The sequence below is a fragment of the Sitophilus oryzae genome, unplaced genomic scaffold (assembly GCF_002938485.1).
Source record: "Sitophilus oryzae breed Bouriz unplaced genomic scaffold, Soryzae_2.0 scaffold_306_pilon_pilon, whole genome shotgun sequence".
NCBI classification, from domain to species: Eukaryota; Metazoa; Arthropoda; class Insecta; order Coleoptera; family Curculionidae; genus Sitophilus; species Sitophilus oryzae.
In genome coordinates, this window is record NW_022146870.1 from 1,468,335 (window position 1) to 1,481,572 (window position 13,238).

The window sequence follows — 13,238 nt, forward strand, 5'->3', positions numbered from 1 at the left end:
TACATTCCCATTCAGAAAAGCACAAATTTTCTCTAATTTCATTATCTTTGCATCTCTCCTGGTTAACAAGGTTCCTGTAGTGTGCATTCTCATATGGAACACCTTGTATGTTTAGGCTAAAACTACAATATAAAAATAATGTTTTTTGTAACACATTTAAATCATTTTTTTTCAAAAAACAATACACCCTAGTGGGCTATAATGAGATACAATTTTAAAAAAAAAGTAAAAAAATGAATAAAATATAATGACCAGAAACATCAGGCATTCGATAATGTGAATATCTGCCAAAAGGAACGCCACACAATGCGACTAAAACAATGATTAATTTTTTGCTATACACGCGTATACTATTAACTTATTTATATACTTGTATCTTTTTGATATTTCGACTGCTTTAACAACAAAATCAATACAGAAACATGCTATTTGAAACTGAAATTTTTAAATAATTTGGGTCAGTTTTAACTGTTATTCAGAAAAAAACATTAGGAACTGTTTTTTTTCAAATAACTTTTAAAACTGTTATTTAGAAATAACAGTTGAAAGGTTGTTCAGAAATAACATTTGAAACTGATATTTAGAAATAACAGTTTCATGCCTACTTGCACCGTTTGTATAAACTTTGTTTAAAGGCTAAACAGTGATTAACTATAATAAAATATTATATAGTTAATCACTGTTTACACAAAGTTTATACAAAGGGTGCAAGTGGGCATCAAACTGTTTAAACTGTGAAAAATACCACTTAAAACTGTTATTTATACAGTTTTAATTGGTATTTTTCACAGTCTAAACAGTTTGAAACTGTTATTTCTAAATATCAGTTCCAAGTGTTGTTCATGAATAACAGTTTCAAGTGTTATTTTTCACAGTTGTTGTTATTTCCAAACTTAAAACTGTTATTTATACATTTTTAATTGGTATTTTTCACAGTCTAAACAGTTTGAAACTGTTATTTCTAAATATCAGTTCCAAGTGTTGTTCATGAATAACAGTTTCAAGTGTTATTTTTCACAGTTGTTGTTATTTCCAAATATCAGTTACAAATGTTATTTCTGAACAACAGTTCAACTGTTATTTCTAAATCACAGAGTGAAAATGATGAGAAAATTGCTTTTTCCTATTTACTTTTCTTTTTTAACCCAAAAACGTATTTTTATTTTTTGTTATTTAATTTTGAAGAGTCTTTCAGGAAAACTTGTTCTTGAATAGAACATGTTAGAACGTTTAAAAATCTAAAAATAAAATACGAATTCTCGTCATAGAGTTTTGAAAATTTCAGCGTTTATACAAAATTTTATGTACTTTTACAATACGCAGATATTTATAGGCTTAAGTTCCCTGGTTTTATAAGAAAATTGATTTTTCAAACCGTGGTTTTCACATGATTTTTTTTATTTTAGTTAAATCTTTGCCTTATACCGGGTGCGTCTCAAAATTGGCTCACCCCTATAACTTTTTTATTTTTTTAGTTAAAAAAACGAGATTTGGTATGTCAGTATATGACATAAATTAGGATTAATTGACGTATTCAATTGTTTTCGGTCACTTCCGGTTTCACCGGAAATGACTACAACTTTTGATTTTTAAATGGCACACCCAGGATTTTTTTATTTTATTCGATAGAAAATGTCACTCTGAATAGAATGACATATCATATGTCAACTTTTGACATTTTCGCATATGTTTTATTTGAAATTATAACTTGCGGTTCGTAACGAAAATTTGACTTGAAATACCATGTGTGTGGTATCAAATTATTCGCAAAAAAATGCTTTTTTCAAATATGCTAATGTTATATTCCTAATGTTATCTTTGAATAACAGTTTCAAACTGTGAAAAATTACACTTGAAAGTGTTATTTAGAAATAACAGTTAGAACTGTTATTTATAAATAAGAGTTCGAACTGTGAGAAATAACAGTTCGGACAGTTATTTAATAAACTTTAAACATTTTAGGCTATTTATCTAATTAACTAGTTGAGTAAATTGAGGTGGGACGTTTTTAGGTTATTAACGTTTCTAGTAACATTATCGAATGCCTACAGCATTTTGTACTTTATATACAGGTACACAACCTAAAAAATAAACTCTAAAAACTCCTCCAGTTAAAGATTGTTCGTAGTTCTGAACTCACTCCTTCTGCAACCGTTCTCCACCACTCTGGTACAACTGTTCAGTGGAATCTCCACGTTGACATTCGTATTGGCCGTACAGATAGTACCGCTGGACTTACTGATGGTCCTGCTCACGCCGTGAGGCCTCTTGAAATTAGCAGTGTACGGCAAAGGTTTACCTTTGAAGAATAAATATAGTAGAGTATAATGCTATCAGAGACATAGACGTATGGAGAAAGAAATAAACTAGTACCTTATTTTACTAACAATTTACCTCTAATAGCTCCCCTGTTGTAGTTAGCGTGTTCCTTGCACATTCCCAACCTTCCCATCAGAATGAAGAAGTCCTTTCTGTACTGTTGTGTGAGTATGGCATACAGACAAGGGTTAGCGCATGAGTTTAAGGGATAAATGAAGACAAGCAGGATCTTAGTTTGCGTGACTGTGATGAGGGGGTAGCCTAGAAGGGCTGTGATGCCGAAGAAGGCTATGGGGGAGAGACAGGCAAAGTCTGTGAACACTAAAAGCGCCATCTTTTTGGCTACAGTGTGATCGTTGCGGACTGAGTTGGCTATGCCAGTTTTTCCACCTGAAAAATTCAATAAAAAAGGTTATAAATACATTTTCTGTACATTCAAAAATCTCCAAATATTAAAATACATCATGGCTAAGTTTTAATTTATAAGAGCCCTACACACAACGATATCTGAGAGATTTGAACTGTACAGAGTGGGTCAAATTGGACACTTTAAAAGGAATAATTTTTAATTGTTTATTTATGAATACTCCCATACAGCACGTCCAAATGAAATTACGTTTCTACAAGGGAGACACATGAGAAACCAAATATGTTAAAGTGAACCAAGTGTTCATCTAGTTCTAACATATACATATGAGATACACGCAGGTTTATATTGATATAATTGTGTGATACAGTGTTTACTACTTGTATACCGTATGCACTCAAGATTCTAAAGAGTTTTTTGTAACGTAACAAATAATTATTAAAATGATGAAATCTGACGTCGGTATATGAGACATACAATGTATATGTCATATGTATGTGTGATACTTCGTATCATAGTTGTGCCTATAGTACACACCTTGTAAAAATGTGACGTATACACATAATATAAATTTCTATATAGACACTTTGTAATAGTGTACTGTTGTGTCTACATTCTAGTATGAAATGAAGGTGTGCGCACGCGCGGATAGCCTCAGCGTAGATACACCGACCAAGTGTATCTTATGTGTTCTCTCTCCTTTCTCCTTTCTAGGAGTGGTATGTGTTAGCAGCCATTATTGTTTTATCATTCGGAAGCTCTATATAAATGTTCTGTTTGTGTATAGTTTAAAAGAGATTTTAAGGTAAGCACAAGTTTTTAATTACCTTGTTACACCTTCCTAAGAGTATTATTAATATTATAGCAGTGACTCTTCCCTTCCTCGATACCCAATTTACCAAATTTTGACTACAATGAATGAAAACTCAAATATTCTCGTATAATGATAAAAAGGTTAGCTCTGCAATATAATTTTTATTTTAATTTGGAAATAATAAAAATCTAAATGGACCAGAGAAAGAAAGATTTAAATACTTCAAAGAACTTCTTACACTGATATTCGGTAAGTTATTGATGGATCAATATATAGGTATGTTTAATATCAATAATCAGTTTCATATAAAATTTAAGGGTGAGATTGTCAATCTGAGATTGTTAATCTCGATGAATGAGTATGCTAACAAACCAACTCCTTGGAGGGAAAAGAAGAGAAAAAAATGACTAAACGAGGTCCACCAAATCGTGGCGATATACCAGTGCTTACCATTTTAGTATATCGTTATACTAAGTACTTATATTTTTAATACATTTTGATACAAATTCTGTTCTTTTACAGTGTTTTCTTACTTCTGGTTTCTGCAGTGTAAATAATTATTATTATTGTGTTTTTTGCGCTATTGCGTTCCATGATATAAAGAAATATAAGAATTTTATTTTTAACCACTTAATCCATTTTATGGAAAAAAATGGTACATTTAATACAAAACAAAAATGGAACAATTTTAAGGCTACTTCTCTTGAACTTACGATCGAGATACTTTTGGGAAAATACAAAGTTTTGCCTTCCTAATTTTCGTTCTAAAAAGATATAATTGGTATCATTGAATAAATATTTCTTAAAAAGAACGAAAAGTTAGGCATCAAAACTTGTATTATTTCCTAAATTCGTTCATAAGAAGTAGTTTTATCTAGCACAAAATGTATATACGAAGCAAAATACACACGTATACACGCAGTAGTCACAACTGCAATGTGTAAACAGAGTTTAAACGTAATACACAAGCACTTTGTATCCTACGGCACTCTGTGTATCCCTTACTTTGTGTATACGTAAATTCTATACTGTGGCTACATTGTGAGGCGGACGTTTAACCTTTGTGCATACGTGTTGAACTACAATGTGTAAACGTAGCATATTTACATCGGGGGAATTGTGTCACCCTGTGTCTACATCTAATAATGTAAACACATCGTAAATGTGATTTGATGTGCTATATGGGCTAGTTTCAACTGTAATTCCTAATAAATAACAGTTACAAGAGTTATTTTTCACAGTTTTAACAGTTTGAAACAGTTATTTCGAAATATCAGTCTCAAATGTTATTTCTGGAAAACAGTATAACTCTTATTTCTAAATAACAATTCCAAGTGTTATTTCTGAATAATAATTCAGCTCTTATTTCTAAATAACTGTTTCAGGTGATATTTCTGGATAACAATTAAACTGTTATTTCTAAATAACAGTTGAAACTGTTACAAAGGGAAACGCCCCTTTCTATAGGAGGTAGACGAAAGTTAATATCGGTGGCTGAGCTCATTTTTTTTATTAAAAACATGATGGTACAAACCGCACATCAGTATTTACTACCGTTTTGGGAGTTACGAGGTGTTTTTCAAAAATATGCATTTTTAACAAATCGCTATAACTTTCTTTGCTAGGGAAAATGTTGTATTTTTTAGTTAAAGGAAATTTATTTAGTATTGTCATATCGAAAATATTGTCCCCGATTCTTTATTGGTTCAAAAATTATGGCCCGCAGTATAAATTTCACAAGACCAGCTCCTGAACTTCTGTGCGCAAGAAACAACGGTTTAGATTATAATCACATGAACTTGTTGGTACCAACAGTTTCCCGTGAGATCGTGCAGTAGTCTCCATTGAACGAATTCGAATGAATGGTAATTTTAGTAGTTCCTTTAGTTAATGTTATCACTGTGATTTTTAGTTACGATCTAAACAATCTCAAATACTAGTCTTTACTACTCTTAATAGAATTAATAAAACAATTTTACCTTCTCTAATAGTCTTATACATGCTTCCATAACAAACGCAAATCAACGTGAATGCTGTACAATTAAATGTGAGCAACGTAGCTAGATAAAAAGCATCCAGGTAGTCTTTGTATTCCAGAGGCAAACAAATGCTGGTCCTGGAGTAGCTGCTGATGCCTTCGAGGGGTAAAAATGCCATAAACAACGCGCAGATCCATCCTATGATCATTATTTTCACCGATGTGCGCAGTTTGAGCCGCTTGTTCAGATGAGCAGCCCATGTGATAGTACACCTAAAGAAAAAAACATAACATTTGAAATACCACACTATTGAAAAAAAAACGGCGTCGAAGACGGCTGTCGAATGAAAATAGATAATAATTTTGACGGGGTCAAGCTCTAGCCTTATCTTTCAACGGCGATTACAGCCAGTTGACCTTAAGAGGGCTGTAATTTATTTTTGAGTAAAAGCGACTTTGCTAAAATTATCTTCTATTGTCATTCCGCAGCCGTCCTGACGTCGTTTTTTATTGATCATAACATTTTTTTAAAGTAAAAATCCTTTTTTTTTAATAAAAACTTAAAAAAATATTTATTTCTCGTATTCAACTATAAAAATAAAAGACGGACTTTATAACTACTCAAATTATTCAAATCGTTATAATATAAAATGGATTATAAATAAGCTCACTGGTTTTCTCTAAATTTAGGGCCTTACTATGCAAAATAGAATTTTCTAAAAGCATTTTTATTGCTTACCAAATAAATGTTTTTAAAACCGGCTATAAAAGATATAAAGTGCAGTGAGATTTAAAGAATTTCTTACCATCTTTCCAGGGTGATGACTGCCAAAGTGTAAACAGACAAAACGTTGCCAAAAATGGTTAAAAAGCCGGCAACGTTGCAACCATAACCTGGAAGGAAAAAGTCAAATAAACATTTGTATGTGTCAGAGCAGTAAAGTCACAGAAAAAAGACTTTTTTTGATTTCAATCATTTTCATAACTTAAGTCATTTCTCGAAAGCAGACTTAAGACTTCAAATTTCAGTCTTTTTCAAAACGACTTGTGATTTAAAACTTTATTCCGAAACAGAAAAAGATTTAAGTCTTTTTAGAAAAGACTGAAGTCGTTAAAAAGATTTAAGTCTTTTATAAAAGACTAGCGTGTACCCGAGACTTCGTTCGCGTCGAATTAATCATTTGTAATGGTGATGATAAAGCAAAGCAAGAATTTCCATTAACATACAAACTGGATAAAATTTTCTCACATTTATGTCAGCATGAGAAAAAACAATATGGCGATATTATTATATAACTTGGTAATATGTGAGGGGTAGTTTCATCTCGTTGGAATTTGACTTTCAAAAAATTCGTTTGCCAAAAATAAGCTTTTTACGTCAAGGAGTTTAAGCAGAATCGTGGTTAATCAATTGCCCAACTTTTTGGAACACCCTGTATGATTTTTTAAAAAATTTCAAAATATGTAAAAAACAAAATAAATTATGAGTGTCCAAGCGTTTTCCCGAAAGACAAACCGTTTTTTAAATAACAAATATTGTAATATTTGAAGGGCGTTTTCACCCTCCTGAAATTTGAGATTCGAGAAACCCCTCCTTATCGAACTTTTAGAATTTTAGAATTTAGAATGAGTGGGAGGGGGGTTAATCACTTCGACCTTACAGATCCATTGTGTCCCCCTTTCTTGAATCATAACTCATCATACAGTCCCAGGGCTTTGACAAAAGCCAGTATCTGGGATGGTTTTATAGAGGGTAGCTCTCCATCTCCAACATCAGCCGTACCAAAATTCACGGCACGAACGGTCGCCGTCCCGGCACACTCAGTGATGAGGTGCACTGGTGTTTCCCCATCTTCCCCACAGAATCTGCATTCGCCGTTTCTTCTTAGTTTCAATCTACTGAGGTGTTCATTGAGGAGACAGTGTCCTGTTAAAAACCCCGTGACAATCCGAAGAATGTTCTTACTCAGACCCAGGAAGATCTGTGATTTTTCTTGATCATAAGCCCTCAGAAACTTCTTCGAGTGTCTTAGACCATTGCAAGATTTCCATTCCAGGTTGCGGATGGAATCTTCCAAGTTCTTGAGTTCCGCCTTGAGTTGGTTACCACTTGGAAAGCAGAACGGTTCTGGTCCAGTTAGTGGAGTGTTCGCTCCTTTCCTAGCTAGATTATTTGCTTTTCATTGCCTTCTATCCCTTGGTGAGCAGGCACCCAGTGTAGGAGGACTTTGTTTTCTTTGCCTAATTTATTCAGCTTCTCTATGCATTCTTTGACCAATTTCGAATGGATTGATACTGAGTTGATCGCTTTTAACGCTGCTTGACTATCAGACAAGGTGGCTATTTCTTGTTTCCGATAGTTCCTATCTAAGATAAGTTGTATGCATCTTTCGATAGCGTAGATTTCTGCCTGTAGGATACTAGGGTAAGTGCCGATTGGTTCGGAGTATTTAGCTCTCGGCCCAAACACTCCGATCCCTGTTCCCGTATTGGTTTTGGAAGCATCAGTATACCAAGTTATGGTATGGTCTTTTAACTGCTGGGCAAGCGTTTCGCTCTTCCAATCCTTTTTATTGCTCAATACTACATGGAGATGTTTCTCAAAGTTGTACGTTCTTAGCATATCGTCCACTGGGAGTTGCAGGAGTGGTATTTCCTTTATGAGGGTGTTCCAAGCCCCTGATCTGACAATTCTCCCAGTACTAATTCCGTTAGTGACCATTCTAATCAATGTCGCATTGGCATATCTACCAATGACAATGTGCAGTGGTGTTAGATCTAGAATGACCTCCATTGCTGCTGTTGGACAGGTTCTCATGGCTCCTGTGATGCAAACGCATGTTAGTCTCTGGACTTTGCATAGGTTTAGCCTTGCCGTCCGTTGCTCTAGTTTTGTGTACCAGGCAACTGCTCCATAAGTAATCATGGGTCTTACTATCATGGTATACATCCAGCGCAAAATGTTAGGGAAGCAGCCCCATCTATTTCCGGCCAGTCTTCTGCATATCATGAGAGCCTTTATGGCTTTGCTGGTAGTGTTCTTAATATGCCTGTTCCACAGGAGTTTACTGTCCAGGGTTATTCCCAGGTATTTAACTTCCTGTGTTGGCAGTATTTCCTTTCCATCTAGTTGGATTCTTTTCAAGTTTTTCAGACTTCGCTTCGGTTTTGTCTGAGTTGATACTCAGCCCGACAGTCCTACACCATCTTTCAGTGATACGGAGTCCTCTTTGGATAATATCACACAAGGTGCCTTCATGTTTCCCCCGAGCGATCATGACTATGTCATCTGCATACCCAATGCAGTGTATTCCCGCTAGAGTTAATTCATCTAGTAGTTCATCCACCACCAAGCTCCACAGCAAAGGGGAGGTTACTCCACCTTGTGGACTTCCTTGCGTTGTTTTAACAGCTACAGTTTTGGTGCCCATCTGAGCCTCTGCTGTTCGTGTAAAACATGTAAAATATGTAAAAATGTAAAATATGTAAAAAACAAAATAAATTATGAGTGTCCAAGCGTTTTCCCGAAAGACAAACCGTTTTTTAAATAACAAATATTGTAATATGTGAAGGGCGTTTTCACCCTCCTGAAATTTGAGATTCGAGAAACCCCTCCTTATCGAACTTCTACACCCCACAGTAAATCCGTTTGGCAAAAATCAGCTTTAAACGTCAAGCTGTTTAAGCAGAATCGTGATTACTCAATGGTCATATTTTATGAAACACCCTGTATAAATTTATAAAAAATCTTAAAATATGTAAAACAACAAAATAAAATATTCGAGTTTAAGAGTTTTTCCAAAAAACTTACCGGTTTTTAAACAAAAAAAATATTTTAATATTTGACGGATAGTTTTACCCCCTTAGAAATCGAGTTTCGAAAAATCTGTTCTTATCGAAACTCTACACCCTAAAGTCAATCTGTTTTCGAAAAATCAGCTTTTTACGTCAAGCGCTTTAAGCAGGATCGTGATTAATCAATGAACAGATTTTTCGAAATACCCTGTATACATTTTAAAAAAATCTTAAAATATGTAAAAAAACAAAATAAAATATACGCGTTTAAGCGTTTTTTCGGAAACTTGACCGTTTTTTAATAAAAAACTATTGTAATATTTGAGGGGTGGTTTCACCCTCTTGGAACTGGAATTTCGAAAAATCCCTTCTTATCGAACCTCTACACCCTAGAATCAACCTGTATGCCAAAATTGAGCTTCTTACGTTGAGTGGCTTGAGCAGGATCGTGATTAATCAGTGAGTCAGTCACTTAAGGATTTTATGTAATAGTATAGATTTTTTCTGATTTACCAGAGACAGCTGTGTAAAATTAAAAGACGCTGTTTGGAAGGAAGAACGCGTAAACAAAATACATCCGAATCGACATTTCGATCAATTTTAACTATACAGATTTAAACACTAGACATTATGCTACTACGGATTTAAACGGACGTGTTTTCCGGTAGTGATTCGCTTTGATGCCTTCTTTCTCGGGGGCTTAATGAAATTTTACTAAAATACGTGCCCGGACTAGCATGTTTCATCTCGGCTAATTTTATATGTTGGTTTCGTCTGTTTTCGTTCGAAAACATTCCCCAGCGGTATTTTTATGGAAAACGTCTTAATTTGTATGCGTATGCATTTGTTTTGTATGTTCCCATTTCAGCTTTTAATGTTAACGTTGCTTATTATGCCTATAAAATATCTACTTTAGTATAGAGTATACTTGTATTCATTTAAAACTTCCCAATATGGCGGACTTCAGTATGGGAGGCTAAAAACAAAAATCTCTAGACTGGAATCGACTGTAGTTCAAATCGTTCAAATAAATGATAATCTGTGGTAAATCCAATTGAACTCTGACACTTGGCTGACATGACGTTTACGGTTCCTTTTTCTAAATATTTTCATTATTTTTTGAGTTTTTATTTACAAATTCTACTTGATTTTGTTCTTTTATTTAACCTGCAGCCTGCAGTATTAATTATATAGTTATAAATAATCTTTTCACCGATCAAGAACTGAGGAATAGGCTGGAAGATATTCAAAATGTGTAAAACGCTTAAAAACGTATTAGAAAGCATTGATTCGTCCACAAATTCGTGAAAACAAATTAGTCCAGATGTTTGTAAAAAGGTCTCTAATTATTTTGAGAAGGTTCCTCGTATCAGTAATTTTCAGGTTTGTCATATATATATTATGATAGTAAATAGATTAAAACTTATATTTTAGGAAACAGCGCGGGCATTACAGATTGTTGTAAATCAGTTTTAAAATATACAGAAGGTTTTAAACAGGTTGAAAAGTTGAGTTTGGTAGAGAAGACCTAAATAAGGTAATGTTGGTAATGGGACCAAAGATCAAATAACACTTGAAATATATAATATGTACAACTTTTATGTACAAAAATTTGCAAGTGTAGTTTTTATGAATCTGTTTGATGTCTATTGCATTGTTTTTATATTTCTTGAAATATATATTTTTTTACTTTACAGGATACACAAAGAACAATAAAAAAACAGTTACTCACTAAAAGCACTTAAGGTTGGTAATAGATGTAGTTAGAATATCAAACACCAAACCAAACCAAAAATTATGTTTTATTTTACTGGTATTCCTCACATTTTAAAGCAAAGTCATTTCAAAAATAAGCAGAAGGACATTGTATAGTACATTCTATATTAATAATTATTTTTTATCCTATACTTGTTAGTTGACGCATCACTTACTAGATATAAAATTTAGTACTGATTCCAAACCTATAGTTGTGGTTGTGACATATTCTGATGTGTTTCTGGCAATTTAAAATAAGTTAATATTTACAAACATTTTTAGCTTTCCTGACAGGAGTGTGAACACAAATTTAAAAAAGGTATAATGTGGATAATATTCTGATTAATACAGTTTGCATGGATGTTTTTGTATGTTGTTATTTTTAATAAAGTATATTTAATGAGTTTTTGAGTATTTCTTTTTCTGTCAGAGGATTGTGTTCTAATCTTTATATATAAATATTCATAAATTATATCTACAAAATTTATTACCTTATAACTTTTTGCTAAAGACTTTGTAGTTAATACAGTTTAACAGTATATAAAAAAACTATTTAAATAAGATGTTAGAAAATATATAGGTGTTTTTGCACACATCAATTCAATTTGTGATTAACTGTACTGAAATAAAAACAAATTAAGCGAAATGGGGTGATATATAACATGAAACGCATCATCTTATTTCCAAGTCTTCTATTAATTTCACTTATTAAACAACTATAATTATTCAATAATCTTGATAATTCTAGGAACTCTCAGATATCGTCAAAACATGAAAACAAAAATTCACTTCCTATAGTTCTTACGTCCCTTTAACTGAAATATAAGGAACAGGGGAGTTAATATTCTCACTGAGAAAGTTTATAAAATACCTTTAAGTAAAATCTCTTCGGATCTGCAGTAAAATACCTTTATTCTTATTAAATAATTTCAATAATCTATGTTTTTATTTATGACAACCACCTAATAACCTAACTTTAACGTCAATTTGACAATCCTGAAAAATGTTATTGTTAACCAAAGAGTAAATCAATTTCTGAGTTCGCTAACGCCAACTTATTTTTTATTAAAAAAAATTACCAATTTTCCTAACTAGGTCGGCCATATTGAGGAACTTACTATAGTATACATTATGTCCCGTTGTATTTTCATTTATTTTTCACTACTTTTTCATAGGTTTGAAGTTTAGTATTTGCAATAATTAAATGATTTAGGTAAATAAATGCCTTTATTGTCAAAAAATTTTACAAAGTAGAATACAAAACAAGTATACAAATTACATTGTCAGTCTTATTGTTTAAAATAAACATTTATAAATGTTTACAATGCCAAAGAATAAAAAAAAAATAAAAATAAGATTCAAAAATATTTAGTAAGTTTATAGTAAATATAGTAATGGCAAACATTAGACCAGTGTTTACAAGATCAAATTCAATTATCAAAATATAAGTCATTTACAGCATAGATAGCCTTGTCTAGTAAATAAGATTTCAATGCTTTGCGAAATGAAGAAAATTATGTTATGGATTTGATTTCAAATGGCAGGTGATTGTGCATTTTTTTCGAGTTGTATAATATTGAACTTTTAACTGACTCTGAGCGTGGGGTAGGTAGATAAAGATCTTGCTCCGCGTTCCTGAGTGGATAAGTGTGAGATGGCTTTTCTTGAGAAGCTGATACATGCTTACGTATTAGGCAAACGGATTCAAATATAAATAAGGAAGGAAGAGTTAATATTTTTAATTTTTTTAAAAAGTCCTGGCAATAAGTTCTGCTGTTTAGTCCCAGTGAATATCGAACAGCTCTCTTTTGGAGCTTGAAAATGCGGTCAAATTGAGTCGCACAACATGTACCCCAGAATGGAAAGGCATATTTGAGGTGCGACTCAAAAAGTGCATGACGTATATTTAGATTTTTTTATGTGAGCAATCCCCACGATAAAATCAGCGAAAAAGACAAAATCGGTTGAGTGTAACAACAAATTACTGAAATTAGAGCAATAGGAACAGAAAACTAGAAGGATTGGGACCATATTCTCTGTTCATAATGTCTTTAAATTTATTTAGTTTTATAATCCCATAAGTATCTAATTGGCTGTAAGGTGTAATATATTAAGAAAAATACCTTTAGTGCGAGAGCCAGTTTGAACAAACCTCCTGAATATTAAAAAAATCTTAAATAAAGCAAGTATTAAAATATAATAAAGACATG

At 32.8% G+C, this 13,238-nt stretch overlaps 1 protein-coding gene across 1 annotated transcript in view; it reads right to left on the reverse strand.

The window, feature by feature from the left end:
• Positions 1 to 1,965: 1,965 nt before the first annotated feature.
• The window catches only part of LOC115884651 (lutropin-choriogonadotropic hormone receptor-like), a 124,857-nt gene continuing 113,584 nt past the window's right edge, over positions 1,966 to 13,238 (reverse strand). Inside the window, exons 12-15 of the mRNA XM_030903307.1 lie at positions 6,285 to 6,372; positions 5,480 to 5,751; positions 2,395 to 2,709; positions 1,966 to 2,299 (exon numbers count right to left, since the gene is read on the reverse strand). Of these exons, the coding sequence (XP_030759167.1) occupies positions 2,112 to 2,299; positions 2,395 to 2,709; positions 5,480 to 5,751; positions 6,285 to 6,372 (863 nt within the window). The 3' untranslated portion in view covers positions 1,966 to 2,111. The remainder of the gene's footprint in view (positions 2,300 to 2,394; positions 2,710 to 5,479; positions 5,752 to 6,284; positions 6,373 to 13,238) is intronic.